The following is a 24,581-nucleotide window of genomic DNA, read 5'->3' on the forward strand; positions in this document are numbered from 1 at the left end:
AGACTGCCTTGACTACTGGATTGGCAGCCTCCAGAGGGAGCAGGCTGAACAGCACAGGAAATACTCACCAGCCTGGGTTTGCTTTAAATGACTTATGTGAACATTCAAGCTCTCTTCCCCCTGCATGTGGATCTGCTGACATAGCCTAGCAATTAGACCCAGCCACGGAGTGGGCCCATTTCAGAGCACTAGCCTGTCTCTTCTAGGGAGCAACAGTGCTAGACATGGCCTCTTCCCCACTCAGCTCTCTCTGTAGGAACGCCCAGCCTCTTTGCTGGTGGGGGGAGGGGAAGGAGGGGGGGAGTAGATTGCTCCAACCACTAGAGTATTTCACTTCTGTGGAAATTGTCATCACAAGATGTGATAGAAAGTTGGTTGTTGTTGTTGTTTGTTTGTTTGTTTTTTCATTTGCTTTGCCAGTTACTGGAGATTTGGCTTGGGCAACTTAACTTATCTGAACCTCAACTTTCTCATCTACAAATGGGGAGATAATATTCACCTCAAAAATTGTTAGAAAGATTGAGTAAGAGAATACGTTTGAAGTAACAGGGGCAGTTCCTGGCATATATGACAAACGATAATCATTCCATTTAATTACAAATTGCTGAATCCTCTGGCAAGGCTTTCTCCATGTGACTAATGATCCCATAAACAAGAGGGTGACCCCCATCAATCTTCAAAGAACACGGATCACAGTATTGGTCACATATCTACCCTCAGACCATGCTAGTGTCCAGAGTGAGGGCATACTTTGACCTACCTGTGTCACTTGATCACTCCTATGGTGAGGAGAGTAGACAGATAAAAACAGCAACAATATCAAGGTGCACATTACTCCAGTGTAATTAATGTGAAGTGGTGGAGAGATGAGAGAGATGTATAATGGAAGCTTTGCAATGCTATACACAACTTTCAGTGGGAGCTTTGACTTCTTAATCTGTAAGATTCTTCCCATTCCTTTAATTTTATAGTTCTAAAACAATTGGTCATTTGTTCTAAAAAGCACAGATAGTAAGAATATTATATACTTAGTATTAAAAAGAATGACTAAAGCTTTGGCTGGTGTGGCTCAGTTTATTGGGCATTGTCCCATGAACCGAGAGGTTGCCGGTTCGATTCCCGGTCAGGGCACATGCCCAGGTTTTGGGCTTGCTCTCTGGTAGGGGCATGCAGGAGGCAGCCAATCGATGTTTTGCTCTCTCATCGATGTTTCTCTCTCTTCCCTGTCTCTCTCTCTAAAAATCAATTAAAAGCAAACAAAAAACGCATGACTAAAGAAATAAAATAAGGAAAGGTAAAGCATCAGGAGTAACATTCACTAAGTGACCGTGCAGTAAGAACCTGAGAAACCATCACAATCTACTTACTGGGCTTTATACACATCAAAATGCCAAAAGTCCGAGGAGACCTGCTACCTGGATATTTCTAGTGTGCTAAATATCTATCTCTAATTTCTATCAAGTGGCCAGAGAATCCTGGGAAGTCTGGATGAAGCAACAAGAAGGAAGTCAGAGAAGTGAACATGGATAAGAAGAGGCCTGGAAGACAGTTAGGAGATAGACAATGAAAATATGCATCGGGAATACACCACCAGGCAGGTACAGAGCTGACATTATATTTTCTTAGCTAGAGTATAATAGTGATAATAATATAGCAATATGTCTGTAGTGTGTATGGCGTGCCTGCGTTAAGCACTCTATATATTGTTTAATCCTCACAAGAGCCCTATGAGGTAAGGATGTGATATTGATTACATTCTGACACCAATTAGAGGTAACAAAAATGATGAGAGGGTAAAAAGCCACTTATTAAAATAAATAACTTTTTCCCTAGTGAATTGCAACCCTCTTTTACCGATAGGAATGTCAGTCTCACCCTGTCTTCGTCTAGCACAGCAATTATCTTTAAATCTTGTCATTGATTTATTTTATGTAAAATTGTTTGGGAGAAGTCAAGTGTCACTAGAGTAGGAGAAATCTTCCATATTCTTTGGGGCAGTCTTAGCACCCACCTCACTTGATGGCATTTCTGCACGTTTTGCTTGTTGCTTTTGGTTTTGTAAAATGAACAACTTTGCATCGCTGTTGCTGTAGAGTACGAAACATTGGATTTATAATGTTGTCAAGTGAGAAAATAAAGCGCTTACTATAATTAACACTCATTAGAATGTATCTTACTTTTTCAAGCTAATGACAGAGATGGCACTTAAGAGATAGATCCTAGATATTTCAAAGCATCAGATTTGATAAAGGATATCAGCTGACTACCCTGGAAACATAATAGGTTTAAATACCATTGGGCTTTGTCTCTAGTATATCTGTCATGTCCAGTGGTTTTGTTCCATCTATCATTCTTTTAAAAAAAACTCTGGTGACAAGCTACTATATTGCTTATTCCTCGTGGTTACCTAGAGATGAGAAACAGAATCAACTAGATGAAAATATTTAACTCATGTTAGTTAGAAGCTGAGAGCTAGACTTCAAATCTGAATTTGCATAGTTCTCAATTCTTTGAGCCAACTGATTCTCTTTGAAATCATGTTTATTATGGTTTATACATTTTCAAGATAATAAAAAAATCTTTAAAATAAAGGAAAATAGACTCACAAAATACCATTCTATATTTCATGATATTATCACTCTCGAGTCTGTGTCTACATGTATACATATTTTATGTACATGTAACACAGGTATATCTGACAGATCCAGAATTCAGAAATTACTCACTTTTAATTCCCAAATACCAGTAGTTGGAGTCTTCTTCCTACTGTGTTGCAAGAAGGACAATATGCTATTAAGTTTTCCTCCCCCAAAATTTTCTCTGTGGCCCCTCAAAAAAGATACTCTTCTACAGAAGTGGCCTAGACCCAGTGATGTGCTGGCTCTCCAGAAAAATGTGTGCATTTACATATGTATGTAAGTTATGTATATAAGTTTATGGTTAATGTTTTTGTTATAAAGGCTGTATGACACAATTTACAACAGTAATAAGATATGCAGTACTTTTTATAGCAAATTCCATATAGCAATGGATTCTCACAGAATGATTTCATTCCTTTTTATTTTTTGCAGAACTTTTGTGCCCATAGACAATATATCAGTGATGGCGAACCTTTTGAGCTCGGCGTGTCAGCATTTTGAAAAACCCTAAGTTAACTCTGGTTCCGTGTCACATATAGAAATGTTTTGATATTTGCAACCATAGTAAAACAAACACTTATATTTTTCATATTTATTTTATATATTTAAATGCCATTTAACAATGAAAAATCAACCAAAAAAAATGAGTTCACGTGTCACCTCTGACACGTGTGTCATAGGTTTGCCATCACTGCAATATATGGTTGCAATTGATAAACAGGTGTGGTTCTGACATAAATGCTAGTTGATATTTTTGCTTGTATTAAGGAATACAGCAAAATGTAAACAATGATAACAGATGTCAGAGCTTCATTCATTGGGTTTTGGGTAACATTTTGTGCTATTCACAATTCAGATTAACTAGATGTTTAACATTCTCTGTATCACTTTCTTAGTCTAGAAAGTCAACAATAAGTCATCCCCCTGTTTTGTACCAGTTGTTGATTTCTGCAGTCAATACAGCCACCGTGGCTGATTTCAAGCTATCACTATAACATCATGAGTCATGGAGTTGGGAAGAGCGGGGCAGTAACATTCCATTACACAGCATTTTCACCAGACAGATACAGAAGACAGAAGTAACTTCAGCAGCATAGGTGATCGTCAAATATAATAAAATACTTAGGAGGTAATGAGCTTTGAGTATTTGTTACCTTTAATTTTAATAAAAATTATTTAATGGTAAGATTATACAATGAATTGTAACAAAGACTGCATTTAACAGGGATCTCACAAAATTTCTGTTACGAGCTGCTTTCAAAATGCTATTTCCTAGCCTGTGTTTGTACACAGAGTTCTAGTTCCAGCTTCTTAGCAGACCCTCCCCACCACTGTTATCCACAGTGGAGGATGGGAGGGTGGGTTCGAGAGGTTTCTCAAAACATAGACAATCAAGCAGAGAGGCACCTCTGCTTACCCCAAAGAAAAACTCATTATCACAGAACAGTTAAGCTCCACGTGTCCTCCTATTTCAGAGAAGGTATTTTGCTTCACCAAAAAGTCCACCAGAACATTCCCTTCCAGGCAAAGGACTGGTGTGCTCCAGAGGCCAACTCTAGTTTCCACCTCAGAAAACAGACCCTGCTTATAGCCTTTTAAATAGCTCTCCCTCTCTTTATAACCAGGATTGGTTTAAAAAATTCTGTAAGTCTACTCTATGTCCTAATGGGCTTGGCAGGATTGTAAACTGTTATGTATACAGAAAATATATACATGTTGTAAATGTTATGTTAAACATACTGTAAATACTATGCACAGTTATATTTTACATAATGTTTCTTATTTTGCTTCCCGCACATAATATACTATAAACATTTCCCTATTATGTTTGTAGTTTCCATTTTACTAACTGCATATGACATAGAATACTTCCTACTGGTTATAGTAATTTTTACTTAAGTTCATTTATTCATTTAACAAAGACTTATGGAGAACCTAGAAGCCAGATGCTTTCGTACAGGCAAATGATGGATGATGCATAAAACCATTGTGGTCCTCCTTCACTCATAACTGACACTCCGGTGGGGGAGAGAAACATTACACCAAACACACAAATACTTACAAACCGGGATAAAAGCTGGGTGGGAAAGTCAGCATATGCTTGGAGGGATAGACAGAGGCAAGACTCTATAGCTCTTGTCAGCCTTTTAAGAAGATTAGATTTGCTCTGGCCAGTGTGGCTCAATAGGTTGAAGTGTTGTCCCAATTCCCAGTCAGAGCTCATACCTAGGTTGCAGGTTTGATCCCATAGGGATGTGTGCAGAAGGCAGCTGATCAATGTTGCTCTCTCATCTCTCTCTCTCTCTCTCTCTCTCTCTCTCTCCCCTTTCCTCCCTCCCTCCCTCCCTCCCTCCCTCCCTGTCTCTAAAAATCAATTAATCAATACATACATTTTAGAAAAAAAGGTTAGATTTTATTCTGAGTGTAAGGGAAGTCTTTGAAGGTTTTACAGAGGGTACGTGGAATGAGGTTTACACGTTAATAGCTCTTTGTGGCTTTTATTTGGAGAGTGGATCGGGATTGGGGCAGTATGGAATAGGTGATTTTGAAGGTTGAGAAGATGCTGGTGGGTTGGAGCAATGTGGTTTCTGTGATGGTAGAGTTAAGTGAAGATATCTGAAATGCCCTTTGGTATTAGAACTACAGAACGTGGAGGAGATTGGATGGAGGGGTTTGAGCAACTAGGTGGATGGAGACATTCATGGTTCAGAGAGGAGCAGCAGGCTTCTGGGATTGGTGGGTGCCTGACAGTGAAGGGTCAGGATTACACGGTATTTTGTGGGGGTTTGTGTGTGTGTGTGTGTGTGTGTGTGTGTGTTTAAATATAGTACTTCAAATTGTAGTAAGATAAGGTTAATCTCTCTGCTTATTTTCTTTTCTGGTGACTAACATAAAAATTAAGTTTAAGGCCTCAGAGAGCAAATTAACACATCTGACAGGGAACTATTAGAGGGAAGAAAGAAGGAACATGTAAATGAGTTTCTTTCAAATCATAAGAAACCATTGGAAATTTCGTACCACATTATGAAATTCTGCAGACTAGCTAGTTATTGGCATAAAATGATTGGATGCTCATAAATTTCATATATGTGATTTTCCCCTACTTATTAAAAGTGGCTTTTGCTTAAGCCACGTAAGAGGCTATGGGTTAAATAATGTCATAAATGGGGGAAAAACTGGTTATAGATGACTTAGCTTATATTGAAGTTATATCTTAGGTGATCTGAGTTATGAGGCTTCTGAATAAGTTGCAAAGATACTTTTATGTTTTTTTTTCTAAAAATAAAAGTTCTTTTTCCATGTGACACCACAAATATGGATAGACCTGATTTAGTTGTTGTCTGGTTACTGGTGCTTCTAACCTGACCTGTGCACTCTGGGCCACAGACCTTCATTGTGATTATCACTGAGGTCCCCCAAATTCAGTCTTCCTTTTAAAAATATCTTAAAATATTAGTTATGGAGAATCTCAGGAATAGATCGGTACCTATGCCTGAACATGTCGGTATTCAGCAAACTACGCATAACTACACAGAAAAGGTGCTTAGCCTTTCTTAGTCTTATTTTCCTGATGTGAATTACAGGGACAATAATACTTAATACATAGATTACGAATTGATATATATAAATAGGATTAAAAGAGATCCTGTTTATAAAGTGTTTCTCATTGCGCTTGGCATAGAGTAAACCCTTAATAATGAGTAACTATTATTATTTTATGTATTAAGGTCAGTATTATCATTTTGTTTTTTATCTCAAGTCTTCCCCAATAGGGATTTCTTGAAATCCTTATTTTATGTGCCTTTAATAGACTTTTGTCTTTTTGTCACTCTATTTAGTGTCTGCTTATCTTGTATTGGGACTTTCTTCCACACAAATTGCAACCAGGCAATCACTTACTGAGTCTCTACTATGGGTTATAGGGTGTTTAAAAGTGCGGCCCCACACCAGCAGGTGCAAGTGCTGTTCCATAATGGACTGAGGTACCAGGCAGCCTATGCAGGATTTGCAAATCAGTTTTCAAACTCCAGTTTTGCAACCTAGCAATCAACACCCATCATTAAAAGAATTATAAAGTGGGAATTAGAGAATGCATGTGGAAAAGTTGTTGAAGCATTTTCTCTTATATCATCCCTCCCGCTCTATTCACACTAACCCCAAAATGAGTGAGAGTTACTTTAAGGAAACCACTCGTAGAGATTGACCTGTGTTTTCTGTAGGCACAGGTCAAGCTTAGAAAGGCCTAAAGTTATGAGGCTATGGCTGGTTAGATATGTCTGTAGCAGAGCGAGGGTAGGTGGTAGTGTTAGAGTCTGTCTGAGCAGATGGGTGAGGTTTGCCTGAGAAGCAGATGTGGGGCAATAAAAGACAAAATATACCTGGAGATGTTTTCAAATAGCTTTCTCCAAGAAGGAAGAGTGATGGGCCCTCAAAAGGGAGAGTTTGTGCAGAGTAGGTCACTCAAATGTGGGGATTTTATGGGACTAGGCAGATGAGGCATTGCTTCTGTTATGGGAATTCAGATGGAAGATCCTAGTAATGATATTGTCTATGAAGAACCCAAGAAAAAGAGTCTAAACTTCTGTCAATCCCAAAGAGACTTAGTTTTTGTGGTCCTTAAGAAGGAATATGCCTGCCGAAAAGGACTCTTTGTGGTTAACTGGGCAAAAATTTCTAACTAGAGTCTAGCAGTTACTGCTAACAGGGGCCTCTCACAGAAAAGCTATAGACTGAGCTGCCAGCCTGCTCCACTGTGTTCTTGAAGTCTGAGCTGACCCTTATAAAGTAGTTCCTGTATCATATTTTGACCAATGGGTTGAGACCTTCCCTGTCCAATCCGAATAGTGCAGCTATATCCTCATTTGTATCTTTACTGACCAATCAAAATGGCTCCCTAACAACCAATCAGCATGTATGATTCTGACCAATCAGACTGTGTAATCTTGGAGTCCTCATTTACATAAAAATGGACCAATCAGGGACTAGGGCGGGAACTTTCTCTATAAAAAGGGGTCTGCCCTCTGTCTCCATGGGAGCACTTTCAGTTTCCTCAGGAGGCTTCATTTCTCTGGTTTGCAAACTGTTTACCTGAATAAAGTTTCTCCTTCTATTGCACCCCAGACTGGGGACTCCTGTTGTCATTAAGTTAGTGACAGACACCTTTTGCTGACATTTAAACCTACAACAAGTCCAGAGGTAACCAAGTGTAGATTGCTAATATCAGGTAAGTATTACCTCTTGTCTCACTCTTAGCTTCTATCCTGAAAGAGCCCGTGCAGGCCAATGCTGATAAAAATGAGGTGAGAAAGTAAAAAATAGCTACCCCATTGTTGGAAGAGGTAATTGAGAAGATGCGTGAAGGCCCATTAACCTGAGAGCTGGACCCAGGCATCCAGAGGCGGCTTACTCCCTCCCCGTCCCTGGAATATATGTCCCAGCCTCTATTCCCATAGCTAGAGCCATTTTTAAGGATACAGCCTGAGAGAGTAAGATATTGCTGAGAATATGTGGATGGTATATGTGACTGGCCTCTGTATATACTCTTAAGGTTTTTGTGGGCAGATGTCGAGGTTACTAATCTTGCAGGCACAGAAGACAAGTCTCTTGACTAAACCTGCCACCTGCCCGCAGTGTGGACTGGTCTGCCTCCTTTTCAGGTTGTTCCTTGCCCTCCGTGCAAGAGCCAGTTTGAAATTCTTGTCAGCAACTCCCGAGGTTGTGAACCAACACCCATCTCTCTGGTGGAGGAGGACAGAGGCTTTCATTTTAAATAATGTTATCATAATGAAGTAGGCATATTAACTACTGAAACAAGACTATTTGGGGGACTGACAGTAACAGTATATGTATGTATTTGTGTGTGTAGGTATGTACATAACATCTCAGAGGGAGCGAGCACGTTATGGAGACTGCCTGAGAGTTCATCTAATAGCAGGAGAGAACAAACCCCACAGAATGGGGTTGAATGCCCAGTTGGAGTACAGGGAGCTCTTTCATTGCCCCATTGAGTCCCATTTAGTCAGCCTACTGGGTACATTTGGACCTGGAACTGTATTGAGTAATAATTGCTAACATTTTTTGAGCACTGGTCACTTGCCAGGCACATTATGTTTCAGCACAATTTTCTTGACCTATTCTACATCTCATATTCATTATGTATGTGTATGTATGTTTGTATGTACATACCATCTAAGCGGGAGTGCCCTCTTTCAAAATAACATTTCCTTACTTTCTGTCCCATAGATCCCTGATATTCTCCAATCTAGCACTTTCTACATTTTTTTTTTAGTTTAAGTAATTCTGTTTGATTAATTGTCTATCTTCTCCAACAGGCTGTAAATGTGAGAGGATAGGTCTTCCTGGTGTGACTGACAGTATGGTGTCTTCAGAATTACCTCAGTAATAATAATCTAATATGTTGTTTTGTAAATGAGCAATGTGAAGTTCAGGAGTAATGTGCCTGCCTAAATTCAAGTAGCTGGTGGTGGTGGAGTTAGAATACGGTTCTTTGATTGGAGTTCGTCTCCGTAACTCTAAGGAGTACAGGAATTTATATGACTTCTGTATATGACTCTGCTAATGCACTCTCCTCTGACAGACTCAACTTGATTGCTGTCTAAACATCTCTTGGCATTAAAAGAAACCATACAATATGTGGAAAAAAATAAAACATTTCATACATTCAAGGATTATAGCCTTGTTACCACAGATTTATGCAACCTTTCTTAATAATGCATCTCTAGTGAAATTTCGGTGAAAACCAAGAAAAAGATAAAGAATTTTTTTAAAATACAGCACTAAAGAGTATGATTAAAACATATCCTGTAATGATAATTTATGCAGAGGTCTAAAAACAACCATTGTAAATTGCAAAAGGAGGCTCTATAAAGACACTCCTCATTCAAAAATAAAAAGGAAGTGGATTATAAGCAGGAGAAAGAATAGTCAGAAGGCTGAAAATTGGCAATATTAAATAGATAATATTTTGTCAAGAAGAAAGGCAATTAGAAACTTCTGCAAAAATTAAATGAAATTTTATGAAAAGTCATAGTCTAAATGTGAAGAAAATAAAGGTATTGAATGAATTAACAAAATGTGTGGTAAAGTACTAGTAAATCAATTTGATTTTGATAGTAACAGCATTCTCCTTGGGAGGGAGGAGAGGTGGAACTAAAGGTAAGAACAGTAATATCTTCATTGTACATAATTGAGAGTCAAGGTGTACTTTCCAAAGCTGAGGAAAGAAGAATAGCTAAATAATAATAATAATAACTATTATTATTATTATTATTTAAAAATTGGGTGGGGACTAAGAATGTAGAAAACGGTGAAATAAGTTGAAATTTACTCTTTCATATCAAGAATCAAGATATAATACATTAAGTTTGTAATAGGAAGTAAAATAGCTAATATCTAGAAGTGCTAGTATCTACAAATTTTAAAATGCAGTTACCTTTAGAGACTAGGACAATTTGTGGGGGGTGCCTAGCAAGATAATGGGGGACAGAGACTGTTGCTTTCCATGACAATGGTTTTTGTATGACATATTTTATCATTATTATATACTTATTATCACGTGGTTATATTATCTTACACTTAATAAAATAAAAATATGCAAAAGGCACATACAAAGAAATGTAAGAGATGATATTATAAAGTGCTATATGTGAAAGACAAATGGTGAAATATATTTAGGGAATACAAAAGGGGGAGATCATTGTGGGCTAAAAATTAGAGAAACTTTCATGAAGGGGGTGACAAGAAAATATGAAGATCAAGTCATTTTAGTTAGATGGATGTGTGTTTTTGTCTGTTACACTAGCAAAAGCTAGTAGCATGAGAAAGAAATCCACAATTCATTTTTTCTATAGTCAGAAAGAGGTATAAAACTAAAATGAAATTAAATTATAGTGAAATAATCATCATTTTTGTACCTCTAACACCTAGCTTATTGAGCAACACTAAAGTAAACACTTGCTATGTGTAAGTGATTAGTTAAATGAAGGAATGAATTGCGAATGATTAGGAAATTACTGAAGGAGAGCATTCATATATGCAAAAAAGAAAGTCATGGCTTAATATATAGAAGATATCAATATAACAAATGTGTCATAGATTGGAAAAATCTCCCACATAGAGTGTCAAAGCTATAGGAAAGGCCGTCACCAGCGTTGTGTTGTATAAACCATCAAGTACATATGAAGCTCAGTGAAATCAGAACTGTGATGAACTGCTAATCTCTGGTCTTTGTACTCAAATCATTTCAGATACTAATTGGAGAAAGCTTTAGGGTAAGGTAATAAGCAGCCATGCTGAGGAAGTCCAGATATAGTATCAAAGTTACAAAAACAGCACAGAACAGACCTGAATTCTAGGCATAGGCAGTCAATTAGAATTTGGCTGACTTCTCATATTCATGGCTATCGGAGGGTTTCCTGGACATAATTAAAATAAATCAGGGAGTATTTCTCTCTCTGCATTTCTACTTTCTCAACTACAAGTTTTGTAGTTTGGGAAAAAAGAGTAGGTAGTTCTATAACTTTAACCAGGTCATTGCTAGGCTGGAAACGCAGCTACCTATTCACTGTCATATCCCAATGTCTCTGTGGTTAGTGACCCAGAGTAGTTGCTTTATTGATATTTTTTTGGGGGGAAGAAGGCAATTCCTAAAGTTCTGACTTATTAAGTCACTTCAAAATTGATCTCAGAATTCTCTGCTTGAACAACTTCAGTGATGGTGACTTCACGCTGGCTGGGAAAAAGCTTTTCCACTTGTAAACAGTGGTACATGGTTCATATTCCTCCTACCTCCTGGACACAGGTCCGAAATACTGCCCAACCTGTGACCTCCATAGTACAGAATAACAGGGCATTCTGCCTTATTTTGAGTTCTATATATCTATTAAGTGAATTTTTTTTTTTGGACAGCCATGCCAAGGAGTTTACTCATATTGAATTTATAATTATTTTTGATTTTTTTCCTGCATGGATGCATATTGAACCATATCTTCCTCACTTTATTTTTATGTATTTTGTGAAAGAAATAAGATATTTTAAAGTAACCCCTATTATATATGAAACCCTCCTAAAATTAAAAGAAGGGATAATTTGCATTCAGTAAAATTTGCATATTAACTGTACCGTTCTGCTAGTTTTGACAAATTTATATATCATGTGACCACTACTGCAATCATGATGATAGTTTTATTGCTCAAAAATATTACTTAATGTAGTTTTGTAGTCAGTCAGTCTTCTGTGCCCACGGCTGGCAACCACTGATGTGTTTTCTATTCATATAATATTGCCTTGGCAAGAATGTCATTTAAAGAAGCCATACAATATGTAGGCTTTTGACTATGGCTTGTTCATTTAGTACAATGCATTGAGGATTCAGTTATATTGTTGCATGTATCAAGTGTTTGTTCCTTTTTACTGCTGAGTAGTATTCCATCGTGCACAAATACTACAGTCAGGTGTAACCATTTCCCAGTTGAGAGACTGCTAACCTGCTTTTAGAAATGTGATTTGCAAATATTTTCTCCCTGTCTTTGGCTAGTCTTTTCAGGCTCCTGACATTGTCTTTTCAGTCTCCTGACAGTCTTTTTAAAAAACATTTTATTAAATTTATTGGGGTGACATTGGCTAATGAAATTATATAGGTTTCAAGTGTACAGTTCTATAACACATCATCTGTATATCATACTGTGTGTTCACCCCTTAAAATCCCATCTCCTGTCACCATGCATTTCACCCCCTTTACCTTTTACTACCCCCACCCCCTTTTTCCTCTGGTAACCACCTCAATGTTGTCTGTGTCTGGTAGTTTTTGTTTGTCTTGTTTGTTGATTTCAGTTTTATACCCCACTTATGAGTGAAATCACATTGTTTTTTACTTTTCTGACTTATTTTGCTTAGCATGATATTCTCAAGATCTATCCATATTATCACAAATGGCAGTATTTCGTCTTTTCTTATGTCTAAGTAGTATTCCATTGTATATATCTACCACATATTCTTTATCCAATCATCTATTGAAGGACACTACAGTTGTTTCCATGTATTGGCCACTGTGCATAATGTTGCACTAAACATGGGAGTACATATATCTTTATGAATAAATATTTTCAAATTTTTCTAGTAGATAACCAGAAGAATGATTGCTGGGTCATATGGTAACTCTATTCCTCATTTTTTTTCAGGCACTTCCATACTGTTTTCCATAGTGGCTGTACCAGTTTACATTCCCACTAGTGGTGTATGAGGGTTCCTTTGTCTCCACAACCTCTCTAATCCCTAGCTATTGTCTTTTGAAGAGTAGATGCTCTTCATTTTGATGAAGTGTAAATTTTCAACTGTTATCCTCAATGGACTATGCTTTGGCTGTTGTATCTAAGAAATTATTGTTTAACGCAATACAAAGATTTTCTCTTATATTTTTAAAAGTGTATAGTTTTAGGATTTAATGATTGATTTTCAGTTAATGTTTGTATGGAGTGAGAGGTATGGATTGAGGTTCATTTACAAATATTTTTACCCTTGTTATATGTATAATCATCTTCAGGAACATTTGTTAAAATGGCTTTCCTTTCTCCATTGAATTACTTTTGCCCCTTCATGAAATATTGATACTTATATGTGTGCATCTAATTCTAGAGTCTCTATTGTGTTCCATTTATTTTTATGTCTATCTGCTCTCCCACATCAGAATGTAGTTTTATAGTAAGTTTGGAAATCAGGTAATTTTGAAACTTCCAACTTTGTTCTCTTTTTTCAAAATGTTGTGACTATTTTATTTGCCTAGCTGTATGAATTTTAGAGTGAGTTTGTTGATTTATAAAAATATATCCTGGGATTTTGATTGGGATTATATTGAATCTATAGACCAGTTTGGGGATAATTGGCATATTAAGAGTTTTGAACCTTCTAATCTGTGAACTGTTAGATCACTCCATTCATTTAGATCCTTTTTTATTTCTTCCATCAGTGTTTTGTAGGTTTTGGTATACAGATTTTGCACTCGTTCATTTGTAAGATTTTACAGATATTCCTTTTTGGGTGCTATTGAGAATGGTAACTAAAAAATTTAAATTTGTGATTATTCACTATTAGTATATAAAAATATTAAATATTTATATTGACATTGTATTCTTCAACCTTGATATTCATGAATAAGTTTGTTGCTTTTTACAGTGAAAGGAAGGGAGGGAGGGGAGGAAGGGGAGGAGGAGGAGGAGGAGAACGAGGAGGAGGAGGAGGAGGAGGAGGAGGAGGAGGAGGAGGAGGAGAAGAAATGAGAAGCATTGGTTTGTTGTTCCACTTATTTATGCATTCATTGGTTGCTTCTTGTATGTGCCCTGATGGGAGGTCAAATCCACAACCTTGTTGTATCAGGATGATGCTCTAACCAACTGTGCTACTCAGGCAGGGCACTCACTAATTAGTTTTAATAGTTTTTTGAAGCTTCTTTGAGAGATTTTCTGTATAGACAATCATGTCATTTACAAGTAGAGACAGTTTCTTCATTTCCAGTGTGTATGCCTTTTACTTCTTTTTCTTGCATCTTTATTATACTTTTACTTTTTTTATTTAGCCCATTGTTCTAGCCTGTCAGGAACTTTGGAATCATGAAATTTCACTGCTTATCAAAAGTTCACCAATTCTCATCCCATTTTGTATTAAAAGTACTGAACCAGATAGTTTTTGTAAAAAAAATAAAACAAGCGAACTCACTTCTCATTAGGAGAAATTTCAAATATATATAGACGTGGAAAATAATATAATGAACACCTTGCACCCATCACAGAGTTTCAGAAGTTATCAACATATGGCCAATCTTGTTTCATGGGTACTCCCACTGACTCTCCGTGCCTACATAGAGATTTGACAGTGAACCCCTCCACTATGTTGTAAGCTGCCCAAGTTGGGAATGGTGTCTTATTCATAATTTTATGTCCAATGAATAGCTCAGCATCTTGCACATAGAACATATAATCAAGACATTTTGTTGAAATAAACTTCTATGGAATCCCTCACTTTAGCATAGTTTAGAAACCCTTCCTCCCTTTGCTTTTTGAAAATCAGTCTAGCTTACTTTGAGGTACTTTTCTATATTTAGTTATCTGAACAATCTTCTTTTTAAAAGCATTTTCTTTAATATATATCACAAAATACAAGTAATATATTTGAGACTGTCAAAGCATATTAATGCAGTGTACTAGTACACTCAATAGCCAATTCAAGAACCAGAATTTCACCAATTCACCACAGCTACTGTGCTGCCTCTCTCTTTCCAGAAGTTATATATATATTGTGACTTTTCCCATTCAGAATTTAAATAGTTATATAATTATGTAGACATAACAATCTTAGAAAGAATATTGTTTAGTTTAACTCATTTTTGAGGCTTATAAAAATTCTATTATGTTATGGTTCAGTTTCTGTGAATTATCATTTAAATTAGAGAATTCAGACAATTTACATTTTATGAAATTATTTCTGGTTCAGTTTAAATATACCATTTTACTTTGTTTTTGTCTTATCTGTTTTTCACTTTTGTGCTTTTCCTGACTTTTTTTCTTGATTAATTGAACATTTTTTATTCTATTTCACCACCACTTGCATTTATAATTTTTTGTTGATTGCTCTAAGATGTACAATATGTCTTTAAGTCATTATAGTGTATTTTCACATTACATTATATCACTTCACATGGAGTATATGAGCCTTATAACAGCACACTTTCTTCCCTCCCAACTTTCTTACTATTGTCATACATTTTATTTCTATGTTATAAGCCCTGTAATACACTTTTGCTGTATTTGCTTTTTGAAAGTTAGTAAGAAACATAATTAAAAACTCTATATTTATTCTAATTTTTACCATTTCTGGTGCTTTACACTTCTTCATGCAGTTCTAAATTTGCGTGTGATCCCATGCTCCTTCTGCCTAAGAACTTAGCTTAAAATTTATTGCAGTTCAGATCTGCTGGCATTATGTTGTCTTAGCTTTTGTTCATCTGAAAACAGTCTTTGTTTTGCCTTCCTTTATGATGTATGACTTTGCTAAATATAGAATTCTGGGTTGACAGTATTTTTCCTTTGAGCACTCTAATTACGATGTTTCATCACCTTCTAACTCACAAAATTTCTAACAAGAAGTCTGTTCTTCTTTTTCTTGAACTCCAACTACATATGTTAGATTATTTGATATTGTACCACAGCGTTGGATACTCTATTCTGGTTCATTCTCTCTCTCTCTTTCTCTCCCGCCCCCCCCCCCCCCCCCCCCGCACCCCCACCTCTCCCTCCTTCTCTTCTTTGTTCTTAACTTTGGATAATTTTGATTGAACTATCCCAAAGTTCACGGATTCTTCCCTTAGCTATATGCAGTCTACTGATATGTCTGTTGAAAGAATTATCTCTGATATCAAGTTATTATTTATAGCTTTTCTATTTGACATTTTTAATAGTTTCCATCTCCCTGCTAAAATGCCTCATCTTTTTACATATGTCATAAAACTTTTCCATTAGATCCTTTAGCATATTAATCATAATTATTTTAAAATCTCTATCTGATAGATGTAACACCTGAGTTATCTCTGAATCTGATTCTAATTATTGCTTTATCCCTTGGAAATCACGTGGGGGTTTTTTCCGAGTTTTTTGTCTGTCTCATATTTTTTATTGACTATGGGACATTATTTGTAGACAGGACAGAATGGAGGAGATAGCATTTGTCTGGAAGTAGGTGTTTCTCTTTGCTCAGACTTATGGGGGTTTGAATCAGTCTAGTCACTGGTTCAGCTGAGTTACTATTTTGTTGTTGCTATAGTTACTCTCAGTGTACCACAGGTTTCAAGTTCCCCCATCAGTGAACAGCTATTACCTTGATTTCCCAGTGGGGTCTGGAGTACTGGACGCTTATTCTCCGAGCTCCTGCTCTACCCTCAGCTTTCAGGAGTCTCAATTATGCCTGTGTTGCAAGGGTCTCTCTCCACACTCTTTCCCCTTCCTCAGGGGTAGCCTGTTATTGCTTGTTACTAGCTACTAGGTTTGTTGTGGGACCAGGAGATATTTTGGTTCTTCTGGGTCAGTCTTAACTTTAGGCCAGGACCTATGCACCTGGGCCTTGTCTATAGGACAGTCTCGGTGTTTCTGCCAATTCTACTTGTATCAGGCAAACTCTACCTTGTATCTGTGGCAGAAGCATTTCCTGATCCTCCCCTAGGGGAGCCGACTTCTGCTTTGTATTGATGCAGCACCCTGGCACATGAAGATTTCATTTCTCTGGGCCTGGGGAAGACAACTTTGTTTCAACCCTGCCCTGGGAAAGGTAGCCGTGGCCGGAAGGGGAGGGTCATAGTCTTTCTTCAGAGGTAGATGGATTTTCCTTTTATCTCTTTTCCTGTGACCTTAGATGACAGAGGGTTTGCTGTCCTTCCCCAAGTGGCTGAGGTGTTTGTCTTTTGTGAGAGATGGTCCAGGGAAGTGCAAGGTGTTTTCTACCTGAATCCAAGCAGAAGCTATTCACCTTCCGTGTGCCTACACCAGTGAAGGGAGAGCTCTCTGCTCTCCTGTTCTGCCCCTAATCTTTCCTGAGAGCGCTCTGGGAGCCCAGGGGAGAAGAGCAGGTGTGTGAGTATGAACCACCCTATGTCTGGGGCTCCTGGTTATTCTAAGCTTACATACTAGCTTACAGTTGGCCTTTAAGATCTTATTAACATTTACCTGATTACTTACCTTCTTCTGAAGTGGCCCCCTGTTTTTCTTTTACTCTAGCAAAGGGAAAATAATTTCCATGTATTTTCTCTCCTTGGAGGGGATTGCCTCTCCTGGAAATTCAGCTCTTGTGGTTGCCTTACGATGACCTCAGCTCCCCGGTGGGTTCAGTAGAAGTTATGATCTTGTATATCATCTGGTTTTTGTTGTCATTAGGATGGGAACAGCATTTTCTTGCAGCTTTCTATAGCTTAAGTGGAAGCAGGATTTATATGGCTCATTTTCTTCACTCAGCATTATATTTTTAAGATTCATTTGTGTTATTACATGTAATTACAGTTCATTTATTTCCCCTGATGTATAATATTCTATTATGTGCACATAACACAATATATCCATTCTCCTGTAAATAGATATGGGGTTGTTTCTAGTTGTTTATTTTTATGAATGACACTACTTTGAACACTCTTAGTCATATCTGTTGGTGCACATTTGTAAGTTTATTTAGCTTATATATCTAGGAGGGGTTTAGTTTGATTGTAAAATATGTATGTTGAAGTTCATCCTTACAAAATAATACCTTTGATTTTTAATTTATGCCTCTACATATTCTGAGGAATAAAAGCTGCACACACCACTTATATTTACTCTCCTTCCTTTTTGTCATTACCTGTATCCTTTTTTTTTTTTCGTTTTATGATCTCTTGGATACTAATTCCTCTTTTTTTCCAAAAAAAAAATTGGATCTTAGCTTTACCTGTGGCTTATGATTTAGCTCTTGTCTTCTGTTATTAATTTGCTTGGTATTTGACTCTTTACCAGTGCTTCTTAAAAATATTCTGGCTGGAACTCACTATGTTAGCTTATATTGTGTTGATCTATATAATATGATAATTTCTCATTTTATTCAGCTCTTCAATTCTCTGTCAGCTCTGGCTAATTGAGCCACCCTCTTGGCTACTTACTCCTTGGTCTCTCTCTCTCTCTCTCTCTCTCTCTCTCTCTCTCTGATTATCTGAACACTTGAGTTTGAAATAATTTTCTTAATCCTTGCCCTTTAGCTAGACTTAATTTCACTCTAGAAACTGGTTTAAATAATCAAGTAGTCACAACCCCAAGCCACATTTCTCTGCTTTGTCTTTGAGGATATTAAGAAAGATAAATCAAGATTTAAATACACAGTTCAGGACAAAGTGATCTATATTTTCCCCCTCAAACTGTAGGCAGCTCAGAACACTGGCTTCATAATGCACAAATTAAGATTTTTTTTCTGCTTCGGTCTCCTTGCAGTGAATCTATGAGCCAGAATTAGAGTGCTCATAGGAGGGCATTAATACTTGGGGCATCTATATTCTAAAAGGCCTGTGGCCCTAAAGCTGTAATGACCAAAGACTGGCGTGGGTGGGTGGGGCTGCAAGTGTGGTGGGGTGCGTGTTGGGGGGAGGGCCACGCGATTCCGCCCGCTGGGCTTCCATTAATACATATGAGGACAAATTTAGTGACATTCACTGTATATGCTACTAATGTCAATTGTCTGGGAATGTTTTATACTAACAGAAATATAGGTAAAGAACATGGTAGAATTTATGGGAGGTACTAAAAAAACACTCTTATTTTCTATATGCCATGATTTTCATTTTCCCTGGGAAATATTGATTCAAAACAGCTATGAAGTGATAGAATTCTCTTCCCTTGATAGTTATAAAATTAGGAGAAAACATGATCTGTGCTCTCAAGGAGATTAGAATTTAACAAAGATTCGCATGCTAACCAATACCAATGGATGCATCAATAAACACATGGTAGAAAACAAATATGAATAAGTAAAGATACTCAGAGGGCTATAACTCAGTGTTAAGAAATAGTTGGATCAGAATAGGCTAGACCAGTGGTCGGCAAACTGCGGCTCGGCAAACCGAGGCTTGAGAGCCACACGCGGCTCTTTGGCCCCTTGAGTGTGGCTCTTCCACAAAATACCGGCTCTTCCACAAAATATCGACTTCTGCTCATGGGCCACGAAGTTTCAATCGCACTGTACATGTGCGCCCACACGTGGTATTTTGTGGAAGAGCCACACTCAAGGGGCCAAAGAGCTGCATGTGGCTCGCCAGCCGTGGTTTGCCTACCACGGGGCTAGGCAATGATATTTCAGGACTGAGCAGCCTCTTCAAAAGGAGATTGTGGCATGAATAAACATTTCCTTATTCAGAGGCTTATTTTTCAAAATGTATCTTTCCATACTGCACACTTGAAATATTACACTGGATGCTGTTGGTGCCCTACTGAAATACATACTTTTTACCAGACAAGCTCATCAGGCCTCCAGCTGTTGTGTTGGCTGCAAAGTGCTCACAGCTGCCCCTACTCAGGAGAATCGTCTGAGATCAGTGATCAAAAGGCGTGGCTCCCAAAAAGGTAACATTAATTTCACCTGGATATTTGCTACTACTACAGACTCAGAACCTACTCCAGAACTACTGAATCAGACACTCTAGGGTGGGGCCCAGAAATCTGTCCTTTGTAAAGCCCCAAGTGATTCTGATTCACAGAGAAGCTTGAGAACTACTGTCCTGGTTGATGGGAACCACCTTGTCTGGGAGCCTGGGCACCACCCTCACCCTAGCTCCACAGATGATGACGATACACACTACAAAAGGCCAAACTCCTTGCCTCTGGAGTGGGGCGCACTCCTCTGTGGTATGATTTATACTCCAGAGAAGCAGTTCGCAAACTATGGTTCCTCCTCCAAATCTGTCTTCCTGACTTTTTTTGTAAATAACATTTTATTGGAACAAACCAGGCTCATTTATTTTATTGGCTACAGCTGTTTATATCTACAATGGCAAGGTTGAGTAGTTGCAGGAAAGACTATCTGGCCCTTTACAGAAAAAAAACAAAAAACTGTTGATTCTTGTTCTAGAGAAGCAGTTCTCAACCTGTGGGTCGCGACCCCCTTGGCAGTCGAACAACCTTTTCACAGGGGTCGCCTAAGACCATCCTGCATATCAGATATTTACATTACGATTCATAACAGTAGCAACATTACAGCTATGAAGTAGCAACGAAAATAATTTTATGGTTGGGTCACAACATGAGGAACTGTATTTAAAGGGCCAGAAGGTTGAGAACCACTGGTCTAGAGTCTTGCCTATTCCCAACCCATCAGACCAACACTAGACTTCACTTGACACCACCTCATGGCTTAGCTCTCTTTCCTTCCCCATTCTGCTTCCTTCTCTCTCTTACAGATTGCATCCAAGTCTTTGCCTCAGGCTCTGCTTCCTGACAATGAAACTTGACAAATATCCTCACATGCTTCTTCATTTTCCTGCTACGTTTTCTGTGTTTGCATTGGCATTAAGGGGGCTGTGAAGTTTCCCAGACATGCTCAACTTGCTCAGTAGGCAGTTCCCTCCTTGTTGGTCTTTTGGATCAGAGATACTCCTCTAAGAAAGGGATGTGTTTCTCATCTTTGCAACCCCAACTCTTCTTTCTACCACTTCTCTAATAGAGTATCAGTGACTGCTTGGAACTGTATTTACTACCATGGTTTAAGGGTCACATATTATTTTATTTGTATTTATATATGGAGAGCACCAGGAGAGTCCATGAAATTTCTCACCATATGATATCTGATTTGGCCATTGGCCAAGGACCTCTGGAAATACAATGAAAAGTAAAATAAATACTCATCCCAACCACTAGTGATGGTAAACTATGGGCAGGGGTTGAGCTAAGATATTATTAAAAAATAAAATAGATAACATATTTTGTCTACAGTTTGCTAAATGTCCTACCAATGGAATTAAGTTTTAAGTAGTACCCAGACCTGCAATGTCCATCTTAAGTTGTATACCTTCTTAATAATGAAGCAGCACCAGATTTTTTTTTTCATTATGATGATGTTTTCATTGCGTGATACTTGCAGTTGATGCTTAGAAAAATATTCATGGTTTCTAACGCAGCATGTTTTAAAACATTTTCTTACAAGATAAAGGAAGTAGGGCTAACACATAATGTGAACAATATAATTAATGTCAGAGTCGAAATAGCAAAAGTCATTTTCTGGAAGGATAAAGAGCTGGAATGAGAAAGAGAGAGAGAGAGACATTAATGAAATAGGATCGAGCATAATGAGGTTGCACTTTAATATTGGCTGAAGATTCAGGCTGGGATGAAGAGTGAAGGGGCTGTTCTTGTCTGTGTTTAGAAACCGTGGATCATTTTATAAAGTCTGTGACTATTCCTCAGGACACAGAAAAGGGATCGTTTCTCTATCCATCTTAGAAATACCTGTTTGCCGGTCAGAAGACCACTGCAGGATTTTCAAATGCATGCTTTCATATGGCTTGTAAGAGGCTGCTATATGTGTGGTAGTAGAATGATTTCTTCATCAGAATAGGAATTTTATGAACTGAAGTTTAATTTAGAATGTCATTTGTTGATGAACTTCAGTAAAGTATTTTACATTCGAGGGGCTTTTATCAAAGCCCTTTTCAGCTTTCCAGTTGATTAAAAATCATTGTTGAGCACTAATAGGGTGAATAGTGGAGCACTCCAGATTTATAATTACATGCTCACATACAACCATTAGATTTTAACACAGTCATTCAAATCCTGCAATGATCAATATAATGGAGTAATAGGTAATAAAACACCACATTTGTATATCATTTAAAAATTCTCTCAAAGTACATTCATGACTTTATTTAAACTGCACAACAAAGCTGCAAAGGGGAATGGATGTTTACTTAATTAACTTAATCAAGCTCAATGTAAACTTAATATAAAAATTAATGTTTATCCCTTTCCCAAGATGTCAACAGCGGAAGAAGAGTTCCCGCTGCCGCGGCTCCCAGAGCTGTTCAACACTAGCCAACAACTTCTGGAGGAAGTGGAAGAGACGGCTGAACCCAGCACTTCCAAGATAATCCAAAAGAAGGTGTCAGAGGGACTAACACAACTTGAGAAGGCAGCCGAAATGTTGTCAAAACTCGACTTGTTCAGCCGAAATGAAGATTTGGAGGAGATTGCTTCCACAGACCTGAAGTACCTGCTGGTGCCAGCACTTCAAGGCGCCCTGGCCATGAAGCAGGTCGACCCCAGCAAGCGTCTCGATCATTTGCAGTGGGCTCGGGAACACTTCGTAAACTACTTAACTCAGTGCCAATTCTATCACGTGGCAGAGTTCGAGTTGCCCCAAACCAACAACAGCCCGACTGAAAATAACACAGCTCTTTCCCCCGTGGCCCATCCTAGTCTCCTTGTGATGGCAACTAAGAGACAGACGAAAATAGAGAGATACAAGCAGAGGAAGGAGGTGGAGCAGAGGTTGTCCGCGATGAAATCTGCTGTGGAAAGCGGCCAAGTAGATGATGAGAATGTTCGAGAATATTACCTCCTCCAGCTCCGAAGGTGGATTGTTATCAGCTTAGAAGAGATTGAGAGCATAGACCAGGAGATGACGATCCTGAGAGGAAGAGGCTCTTCATCAGAGGCATCGACTTCACCCTCATCTCATCAGGACAGGCCTCCAGGGAGACCCTTCATTCTCACTCGGAATGTGACCCAAACCAAAGTATTTGGAGCTGGTTATCCCAGTCTGGCATCTATGGCCGTGAGCGACTGGTATGACCAATACGGGAAATGTGGAACATTACCAGATCAGGGAATACCCAAGACAACATCCGAGGTCAAAATAGTAGCTCAGGGAAAGATAGATCAGAAAGAAAAGAAGAAGGAGGATGATGAGCAAACACACAGCCAAGCTCGGGAGTGGGATGACTGGAAGGACACCCATCCTAGGGGCTACGGCAACCGACAGAACATGGGTTAGTCTTCCCACAGCAAGACGGGACTGTGAGGGGCACATTTTCCCCATGAAGGAAAGCTGTGCTGTCGCCCCCTCGCTGGATTCCTGCTTCAGCTCTGTACCGTGAAGGCAGTGATGCTTAATCTTGCTTTGTGTTCAATAAAGTGTCAAGCAATTAAGTGTGTATTTGTTCTCTAGATGATGAACCAGCAATTTTGTTTTGGCATGATCATGCTCATCATGACGTATTCCAGTTTCTTAAGTGGAAAGAAAAGAGTATTGAGAAAGGCTATGTGTAATCAATGGCTAAATGAATTCTCCTTAAGGAATAAAAAAGTCTATTCTATTACAGGATGAGCCTGTGCAGAAAAAATAAAGAAAATAAAAATGAATGTTAAATAGATAGATAGGGGAGCCATAGATAGGAGTATGTGTTTTAGACAAAACCACAAAAGATTGGGTTCAAATATAAGCTCTGACTCTTACTACCTTTGTAGCATAGATTATGTTATTTGACATACCTGAACCTCATCTTTAAAACAGACAGATGTGTTATTGAGTAACACCTCTGGTTATATATGTAAACTACTTAGAACAAAGAAAATGTTCAGTGAATGTTGCTTCCTTTGCTGTTCACTCTCAGATGTATGCCTCTAAAATTTTCAAATTTTCAAAAGAAGCTTCCAAGTTAAAACATCTTGTAACATGGGTAGTCGATGACTACAATAGAAAAAAAAATGCTATCTAAAAAAAATCTACCCCAAAATAGTGCCATTAAACCTAGGTGAGTTCATTCACCTATGAGTTTCCAAACATCTAAAAGGAAACGACATCAGTTACCTGATGTTCACTACAGACAAAAGAAAGCTTGCACATTACACACACAAATAAACCTTTACTTGAAATCAAGGTAAGTGAGGTGAATTTCTGTGGGCCTTTTTAAAACTGATACTTGCAAGCATAGTGGACCCTGCCTAGCTACAGCTTTACAAAAACAATAGAAACACTGATGAGACAGTTTCCATATCGACCCTCAGTTTTGCTCAGGGCAAAACTTTGTATCATCAATCAGTGAAGGCATTTCTATGGAGAACTGAGATAATTTGGTGCAAATACATTGCTTCTTGATGATCTAACTTGAAATGGGCCAAGCTTAGAGAATTGAGCAGTATGAAAAGGAGTATTCAGGAGGTCCATTAGACTGTCTTTTTCAAATATCAGATGTCTTAAGCTAGCCCTTTGCAGGTGCTGGCTCACAGACAACTCACGATTAAATTCAAACAACTACCCATAGTGCAGCTCTCCCATGCTGCTGGCTAGTGTGAAAGCCATATGCTTTAGACACTAAATGGGGGAGGCAGAGTTCTCATTATGTTAGGAAAGTTGTGAACTTTATTTACATTTTTGCTAACT

At 38.1% G+C, this 24,581-nt stretch overlaps 1 protein-coding gene across 1 annotated transcript; it reads left to right on the forward strand.

The window, feature by feature from the left end:
* The first annotated feature begins 1,524 nt into the window (after positions 1 to 1,524).
* LOC139018246 (immunoglobulin-binding protein 1-like) lies at positions 1,525 to 23,331 on the forward strand. Its single transcript, XM_070426903.1, has 2 exons — positions 1,525 to 1,598; positions 22,173 to 23,331. Exons 1-2 carry the CDS (start codon positions 1,572 to 1,574, stop codon positions 23,190 to 23,192), a joined length of 1,047 nt encoding a protein of 348 aa, XP_070283004.1. The 5' UTR covers positions 1,525 to 1,571; the 3' UTR covers positions 23,193 to 23,331.
* The last annotated feature ends 1,250 nt before the right edge of the window (positions 23,332 to 24,581 follow it).

This window comes from Myotis yumanensis, unplaced genomic scaffold (assembly GCF_028538775.1).
Source record: "Myotis yumanensis isolate MYYU_CA2020_CCGP unplaced genomic scaffold, mMyoYum1.0.hap1 SCAF_10, whole genome shotgun sequence".
Lineage (NCBI taxonomy): Eukaryota > Metazoa > Chordata > Mammalia > Chiroptera > Vespertilionidae > Myotis > Myotis yumanensis.

Coding starts and splice junctions, on each gene's coding strand:
- LOC139018246 (XM_070426903.1), top strand. CDS start 1,572: ATGCATCGGGAATACACCACCAGGCAG. Junction 1,599..22,172: donor GGGAATACACCACCAGGCAG/GTACAGAGCTGA, acceptor CCCTTTCCCAAG/ATGTCAACAGCGGAAGAAGA.